The 9,111-nt window shown below is 34.7% G+C and overlaps 1 protein-coding gene across 5 annotated transcripts; it reads right to left on the bottom strand.

The window, feature by feature from the left end:
- Window positions 1-341: 341 nt before the first annotated feature.
- Window positions 342-7,483, bottom strand: LOC133292843 (ureide permease 1-like). Of its 5 annotated transcripts, none has more exons than XM_061491308.1 (7): window positions 7,235-7,471; window positions 4,436-4,574; window positions 2,506-2,689; window positions 2,008-2,021; window positions 1,385-1,485; window positions 922-1,296; window positions 342-494 (listed from the first exon to the last, which is right to left on the bottom strand). In XM_061491308.1, exons 1-7 carry the CDS (start codon window positions 7,469-7,471, stop codon window positions 342-344), a joined length of 1,203 nt encoding a protein of 400 aa, XP_061347292.1. The 5 variants fall into 5 exon arrangements, with proteins under 5 accessions (XP_061347292.1, XP_061347289.1, XP_061347290.1 ...); XM_061491305.1 differs by lacking the exon at window positions 2,008-2,021 and adding an exon at window positions 1,575-1,612 and having other exon boundaries at window positions 2,515-2,689; XM_061491306.1 differs by lacking the exon at window positions 2,008-2,021 and adding an exon at window positions 1,575-1,603 and having other exon boundaries at window positions 2,515-2,689.
- Window positions 7,484-9,111: the final 1,628 nt, after the last annotated feature.

The following is a 9,111-nucleotide window of genomic DNA, read 5'->3' as shown; positions in this document are numbered from 1 at the left end:
CAGGAACCAAAAAGGGTGTTTACTCTAATTTATATAAAATACTCATGTTACAAATATTTGACACACTAAACACACATGATCAATAAAAATATTTCAACTGGGTTCCTAATTTACTTTCTTGCTCGACAATATTTCATTCTGAGACTAACACCGTTCAACTTAATTAGAGAATACTTTTCCCTTTGTACTGGACAATCTATTTCATACTGAAGTTGGAACTAATAGTGTGTGTACATATTTTGCATCTCTAACAATGATACTATACGTTTATCCTTTGAGCACTGAACCATTCATTTCAACACCTTTCAATCTTTATCAACATTTTCCCTTAAGCTATATGATCACTTTCGATGCCCAGATGATTCCATGAGAACTGCAACAGCCGCAATAAACATAAGCGACATGCCCCCCAGCAATATATATGTTCTTCTTGATGATTTGCGATACTCCCCAAACAGTATGATGCCCCAAAGGGTACTCACAAGTGGAAGTGCCTGTATATTAAACAACACATCTTCAGTCACCAAGAATTGATGATTCGAGGAACAAGCACAAGTCAAATGTTTAGACAAAGGTCATGTCACACATGTTATATGTTGGTATATAGCTCATTCTTAGGATGGAGACAATAACTCTTATTAGCGGAATATATAGAAAGTCAAATAAGGTCCTACTAGTATTGCTGTGGGCTTCAGATTTATTCTATTTTATCTTTTTTAAATAGTTTGGGTTTGACTCATTAATGTTGCTTAGGATTTCTAAGCTTATTTATATTTGCCTTGTAAATTGAGTGATTTATAACAAGAGTAGTGATTGTTCTGTGCCAACATTATATAGCGTAAGAACATTTTCTTACAATTGGTGTATCTGAATTTCTTGGCAAAGTAAATTTGAAAACATAAATTGAAAGTAAAAACTCACTTGAACAGCATTTGCTGCAGCATATCCTGCAGCTTGACCTCCCATAAATTGGAGGCCATTTCCAAAGCCACAAAGGAGACCAGCCAAAAAAGCCCAACCTCTTCCATCCCAATCTCTCAAATAAGCCTTCAGTGATGACTTGGGTAAGTTCAAGATAGGGTGGTAAAGGAAGGTGATGTTTAGAATTATGGCAACAACAAAGCAAGAGACTGAAAAGTAAAAGAAGGCAGTATAAACACTCAAATGGGGAACCCCTTTCTTTAAAGTGTGCCACTGGTCATTTGTTGCCAAATTGAATGCTGGTGAGAATAGAGAGAAGCAAACTCCAGCAAAGAAAGTTATAGCTAATCCAATGAAAGTGCTCTTGCCAAACACCTACAAAAGGTTTAACAGAAGACGAAGCATAAAGTGAAAAGGTTTGTGAAAATTGTAGTGTATAATTCCATGAAGCATAACCACCTACCTTAATTGATCTTCTTTTCTCAAGTTCTATAAGAAAAACTGCAGTTCCTGCTTTGGCTTCGTATGCAGAAGCACTTCCATTCTCTAGATCCCTTGAATCAACTATATATGTAACAAAGAAGAGGAAAAAGACCAGCATTTATCAAATAAAACAATCCCATGAAATTGGAAACAAGACCAATTATTGTTACCTTCATCTGTTTCTTTCAAAGTGGATAAACTAGTACCCCTGGCAAAAGAGCAAAATTTGGTTGTAAAATCAGAATGATTTGAAGAGAAGACACAGTAAAATCATAATCCAAAACGAAATCAACATTAATCAAGAAACCAGGATAACCATTCCAACCGGAGTGTAAAGAACCAATTCAATCCAAAAGCTTAAGCTGTTGGGTGAGGCTACATTGATGTTTTATATATCTCAACACACACGAGAGCCCACTGGACTTGAAGGGTGGACAATGCACAGGTCCACCTACTTGTGCGAAGAAAGAAATTACACTAAAAAGAAAGTCAACACACACGAGAGCCCACTGGGCTTGAAGGGTGGACAATGCACAGGTCCACCTACTTGTGCGAAGAAAGAAATTACACTAAAAAGAAAGTGGGGGGCGATGAGGATCGAACTCGGTACACTAAGGCTATGATACCATATAAAGAACCAATTCAACCCAAAAGTTTAAGCTGTTGGGTGAGATTACATTGATGGTTTTATATATCTCAACACGGACTAAAAAACCAACTCAAATGCTTCTGCTCCTAAACTTGGGGAAAACAGTTTTCTTTCTTTTTCCCCCCTTAGAAATAGTGCAGAAACAATTGCAGCAACAGAAATTCATCAGTACCCAATAAGCAGATTCAGTTATCTTTGCAAATTATGCTTTAAAAAAGGAAGAAAAGAAAAGATCACCTTCTTACATTGGATTAAAAAAATAATAATTCTCTTATTTTGATTTCTTTTACTCCTATAATTGCCTTCATTAATTTATCATTTAAACATGATAGTCATGACAATTCTCTCAGCACAGGTTAACTTCATTTCCAAACAGAAGCAGCAAACATTTTCTTTTTTATTATTTTTTGTAGAAGGTCAACGGTCATATCTCAAAGTAGTTATAAACAAACAACACGTACTGAGCTGCATCTTTGTGATGACTTGAAAAATCGTTGAGCTTGGCCTTATTATCAGCAGTATTAGATGAATGAACAGCAGAGCCTAGACAAACTGCAATAAAAAAACAACCAACTCCTGGGAAAAGAATCTTAGCTTTATTGATTCTGTCATCCAAAAAGTAATTCAATGTTGTTCCTGTTACAATCATAACAGAAACAGTGCAATGAAATTCAGTATTAGAGGACAAAAGCAAGCTGTAAACTATTTCAGATATTGAAACCTCTTTTTGAGTGCATAGCCCCAGAATCAAGGAGGAGTGTAATATACAAAACAATAAATAAAAGGGTTTGATGTTTGTTCTTCTAGGCCCGTTTGAATCGGCTTTCAAAAAAAAGTGCTTTTTATACTTTGTTTATTTTTAACAAAAAAAAGTAAAGCTATTTAGATTTTTTTTTAAATAATTGGTTTTTGAAAAAATTATTTAACTTTTCACTTTTGACTTCTGCTTTTTTTTAGAAGTTAAAACTTTTATGAATTATTTGGCAAGACTATGTATCAATTATAAAATAAGATCAAGAGTAAATATAATATGTAAATATAACTTGATTAGTGTTGTATATTATTTTATGATTTTTTTTCAGTTATATACTTAGATTGTGTATAATCAGGTTGGCATAGGAACCCTTTATATTTTGATGCTGTGAATTATTGTTTTATCTGTTGTCTGCCATTTACCTAAATGTACAAGATAAAATGTAACATCTCGAAGGAAGGGAAAATGAAATTTTAACTGAAGATTAAGATGTGATATTAATTCAATTAGTAATGGAATCAATCCTATTCTAGTTTAGAGTTCGGCCACATGTAAGTCTCTCACAGAGTCACAGTTTAAGGCCTCAAAAGTTAAGGCATAGTTAATTTTAATTATATATATATATATATATGATAAATTAAAAATTCAGTCACTGGATCGTCCAGTGCACTAAGTTCTCCCGCGAGAACTTAGTGCAATAAATATTACAATGGTGTTCTCCCGGGAGAACATAGTATAAATTTTACTATAACTGTGTTCTCGCGGGAGAACATAGTGCACTGGACCGATTTTTACATCCAGTCACTGTACACTCACTAAATTCATATATATATAGTATATATATAGTGCATAATTCTTGTGTTATATATCTATTTTCTTGTGTTAAATTGTTTTTGTATGAGAATGGAAATGTTATAGTTTGAAAAAAGGCTCAACATTACTTTGTTGAGATATATAATCTCACATTGGTCGTATGAGTAATTAATGTGGAATTTATAAAGCCTTGGACACTCCCACCTTTTGATAGGGGTGTTCGTGGTCTGGATTGGATCGGTTTTGGAAGCAAAACTCATCCGATCCAATCCTTTCGGTTTGATCATGTAATCATCCATTCGGTTTATATTTTTTTTCAAATCCGATCCGATTCAATCCAATTTTTTCGGTTTGGATTGGATCGGTTTTCGGTTTTTTGAATATCCTAAAATTAGTTTCATAATTATTGTACAAATAACATCTTTTGTATACATTAGTTTTGTAAAAAAAAATTTGAAATACAAAAATATCAGTAAACAATACTATAGTTGATGAGACGTTACTAAGTTTTTTCTTGGATTTAGTTGATGAGTTAATGGGTCTTGAGTTTAGAAATTGTTGGGTTATGATTGTAGAAAGGACAAGTAGGTAGAGGATAATTAATATATTGGATCGGTTTTCATCAACCCATCCGAAAACCGATCCAATCCAATTAAAATTTGCGGTTTTTTCGGTCTTTGATTTTTCGGTTTATTTGGTTTGATTTTCGCGGTTTGAATCAGTTTGTATCGGTTGATAAACACCCCTAGCTTTTGAACTATGTTTTTGGGGTGTGTATATCGTAAGATTCTTTACAGAGTATGAATGAAAAATACCTATAACAACAGTTATGCTTGATGCGATCACTTCCACAACTGATAATCCAACAAAAGCCCAAGCATATTGTGTGGACAGATTTCCAACACTAAGGACTACCCCACCAGCCATGGCAAACAGAACAGAAGGCAAGTTATCCTGTATCAAAAAACCACAGCACATTCATAAACAAGTGTAAACAATAATACCCAATAAATTATCAAGTTCAACTCTGAGAATGCTGCATTCAACCGGTTACTTTTATGGAGATGTTTCATTTTTTTTATTTTTTTTATTTTGGTAGGTAGATGTTTCATTTTTAAGTATGTTGAATACATGAGCACAAGATATTAAAATATAAAACAAAATATGTTTGTAACATCCCATGTTCTGAATAAAATTGAAAAACTATAAAAAAAAATTAATGAATTCATAAAACTAAAGCAAACCTTCGGAGTGTCACCACCCCACAACTTAATTATAGTAAGCAGAGATATATGGAATTCAGGGAAATTGCATGCTTGCACATGCGGCTTGGATGCCTAGTTTTCAAATCCCGTACCCATGTACAAAACATATGCATCTAATTCAGGTAGATATTAAAGACGTGACTGAATAAAGATGACTTTGTACCCAATACTTTAAAGTCTTCAACTTCTATACATAGTACATACAAATTAGGGAAAATTGTTTATCCTTTAAAATGACACAACTTATATCTTTTCACTCTCATAAAGAAGTGGGACCCACACCTTTATTTTTTTTGTCAACTCTCTCTCCTCCTTTATCTATCTCTTTCTCTCTCTTAAAATGACACAACTTTACGACCTTTAAAATGACACACACTTTTCCCTACAAATTATTCATGCTTGTAAATATTACTTTCTAAGATCTCTCATAACTAAAAATATCATCCAAAACGAGAGTTCTATGGAGGACTCACATGCAGCGGCGGATCCAGGAAATTAATGAAGGGTGGACATTCAGTAAGTTTAAATACATATAGATTTGGGTTTGGTCTGAAACACGACTTGCGAGCAGCTGCCAGCTGGCTGGGTCTGGTTGAGATCTAGATCTGGACGGATTGCGACTCAACTAGACCCATGATGGACGAAGAAGCAAATGTTCCAACTTCCAAAGAACGGAGATTGAGGTTTGAGAGGAGATGAAACAGTATGTAGATGCAAATGATGGGTTTGGAATAGAACTCTCTCCTATTAGGTTTGGTTAATAAAGATGGAGGAGAAAAAAAACTCACGGGAAAATAAAATAGAAGGAGCGAAATTAAAGGGGTAAGATATCGTAACAACCAACTAGGATTACTACCAATCAATTTCACCGTTAGATCGATTATACAAAGGTGAAAATGAATATAAAGTATTAAATATGGGGAATCATAACCATACAAAGATAAAAATAAATATAACCGTTGGATCAACATAACCGATCTAACGGTGAAATTGATTGGTAGTAACCCTAATTGGTCGTTACAATATCCTACCCCAAAATTAAATTGGAAAAACTTGAATTTTAAGAGAAGGATATTTTTGTATTTTTGCATCATATTTTAAGAGTGTGCACTTGCCCCCCTTCTCCTTAACCTAGATCCGCCTCTGCTCACATGCCTCGTTAAAGTTAAAGGGCATCAAGGCTGCCCTTGTTAAAATAAAGAACAAACCCCGGTGCATAAGGTTTCCCAATTTGCAAGGGTAGGAATGAAGGTCGATTATACGAGCAACTTTATCAGGCGGGTTTAGGAAAAGTCCGTGGTGGGAGATCACCACAAATGGGCTATTCTAGACCAAGCATTGACAAGTGGATTCGACACCATGTCTCAAACCTAAACCTTAAGGCTTTGGGTAGAGACACAGTGTTGGACCCACTATATTCCAGTACGATGAGTCTCACATTGGTTGGTAATTGACTAAGTGGAAGGATTCGTGAACCAAATACCTTAAGGTTTTGGGTTGGGACATAATGTCGGACCCACTTTATGTGGTTGGAGTAGCTTAGCCCATTGGTGATGGTCCCTCACCACGGGCTTCCCCTGGATCCGCCTGACAGTAGTATCAAAGTCAGATTGGACTCAAGCTAGCCAGATATTTGGCTAGAAGGCAGGTTGAGTGCTTTGGGCCTTGGTATTCGGTTGAGGGGGATCACATTGGTTGGTAATGGGCTAAGTTAAGAGTATATAAGTGGGAGGACCTATGAACCCAATGTCTTAAGGTTTTGGGTTGAGATATGATGTCGGACTCACTTTATATGGTTGGTCTAGCTTAGCCTATTGGTGGTGATCCCCGCCACGGACTTCTCTGAAACCCGCCTGATAGTGGTATCAGAGCTGAGTTGGGCTCAGGCTAGCCAGGTGTTTGGCTAGAAGGCGGATTGAGTACTTGGACTTGGGGTACTCGGTTGAGGGAAAGCATACCAAATGATGAGTTTCACACTTGAGGGGTAGATATATTCAAGTGTGATGAGTCTTACATTGGTTGATAATGAACTAAGTGAAATGTATATAAGTGGGGGGGACCCATGAATCCAATACCCTTTAGGTTTTGGGTTGTGACATGGTGTCGGACCCACTTGGTATGGTTGGTCTAACTTAGTCCTTTGGTGGTGGTCCCCCGTCATAAATTCTCCCTGGCTCGCCTGACAAGCTTACCTTGTATTTTTTGACGAAGAGATTGTTTCTAGACTCGAACCGTAACCTTTCGATACAAGGAGCAACTTTACCTCTACTCAAAGCTCACCTTTACTCCCCTCGTTAAAGTAACTTCAAAAAAAACATATTGCATGAATCATGAGTTCATGGTACCAACCTGAGAAAGCTGAGATAAGAAATTAGGCTCATGAGGCTTGTTGTTGCCTATCTCACCTAAAGTGAGAGCAATGATAACAGCAGCCAATAGATTGGTGAGGGTGTAGTCAAGGTAAGTGTGCTGAGGAAGACGTCCTCTTCTTTCCAACATAGTCATTACAGCAGGCCATGTCCCTAAGAAGAAAAGGGACAATAGCATGCACCCTATGGCACCTTCTTTGCTCTCCACCAGATACATTTTCAACTCACTACACAAAAATGATCGATTATTGCTATGTATATATACGAAGAAATCAAGGAAGAACCCTGAAAGCATTGTCGTATGCTTTAGGAATATATGTATATGAGAATCAAAAGTACCACGTGAATACGGAGTCAACCCATCAGAATTTAATAATATACTTTATCCGATGGTGCCGATACCTTCACTATACAAAATTCTGCTATGTGACGAAATCAATAATTATATCTGTGAGGATCAAAATATTGAAGACGTGAAAAGCATGCGAAGGGATCATGACAGTTGTTTAAATTTAGAGTTATTTATAAAAAAAGGAAAAACTTCAAAAACTCCCCTACAAGTTTTCTCAAAATCACTTAATCCCCTCCCCGAAATTTTTAATCATTTACTCCCTTACTTAAATTTTTTTTATCACTTACCCCCCTTATTTGATTTTTGATCCAAAATTTTGTTAACAGAGTTAAATTTTTTTAAAAATATCAAAATTACCCTTAATAGAAAAAAGAAAAACATAATTTCTTCACCAACACAATTTTAGACGAATTCACAGAGTGTTTTCTTTAAGGTAGCCTTGTTAGAATTAGTAATGATTAAAATTATTTCCTACAAATTCCATTGCTATAAAACACTGTACTCACAATTGTTAGTGTCGTTGTTTAGGGTTTTCTTCTATTATATGATCAACAAATATGACCTTAGGCAAATTTCCAATCTGAATCTAGGTTTATGTTCGAATTCTAGGAATCCACAAACAATACAACTTCCAAAATCGTATTTCACGTATAATAAAACCAGTATGCCAATTTTTATTGAGTATCATGTTGGTTTCTTTGCAATCAACTCATTGATATTTTTAAATCACTTAACCCCTCCCCGAAATTTTTAATCATTTTATTTGAACAACGACACCAATAATTATGAATACGGTGTTTAATAGTAATGAAATTTGTAGGAAATAATTTTAATCATTACTAATTCTAACAAGGCTACCTTAAAGAAAACATTATGTGAGTTCGTCTAAAATTGTGTTGGTGAAAAAATTATGTTTTTCTTTTTTCTATTAAGGATAATTTTGGTATTTTCTTAAAAAATTTAACTCTGTTAACAAAATTTTGGATGAAAAATCAAATTAGGGGGGTAAGTAATAAAAAAAATTTAAGTAAGGGGTAAATGATTAAAAATTTCGGGGAGGGAGTTAAGTGATTTTGAGGAAACTTGTAGGGGTTTTTTTGAAGTTTTCCCTAAAAAAAGTAAGCAATCTATATAAAGAATCAATTTACTCTGAGTTACATTAATAATTTTATATATCTTTATCCGAGAATTCACTAGTCTAAAAATAAGACAATGTACATACTTATCTACTTGTTTTAAGAAATTTCACAAAAATTAATTAATTATTAACTAAATGAAGGCGATGAAGATTAAACTCGTGACATCACTTTGATATCATGTACGGAATTAATTTAATTAAAAACTTAAAGAATATAATCTAGTTTGATATTCTAAGGGATAGTCTTTAAATAATAAATGCCGTAAGGTTACTCTTGTTGTAATAAATACATTAAAATCGTCACTATAAAGGGGCCATGATCCATGAGGTGGCTCACGTCATTTTCAGTTTGTTTGTTTTTTTTTAT

This window comes from Gastrolobium bilobum, unplaced genomic scaffold (assembly GCF_033153095.1).
Source record: "Gastrolobium bilobum isolate Gb01-03AN ecotype WA unplaced genomic scaffold, APGP_CSIRO_Gbil_v1 utg2530, whole genome shotgun sequence".
Classification (NCBI taxonomy): domain Eukaryota; kingdom Viridiplantae; phylum Streptophyta; class Magnoliopsida; order Fabales; family Fabaceae; genus Gastrolobium; species Gastrolobium bilobum.
This window is presented reverse-complemented; position numbering and strand designations above follow the sequence as displayed.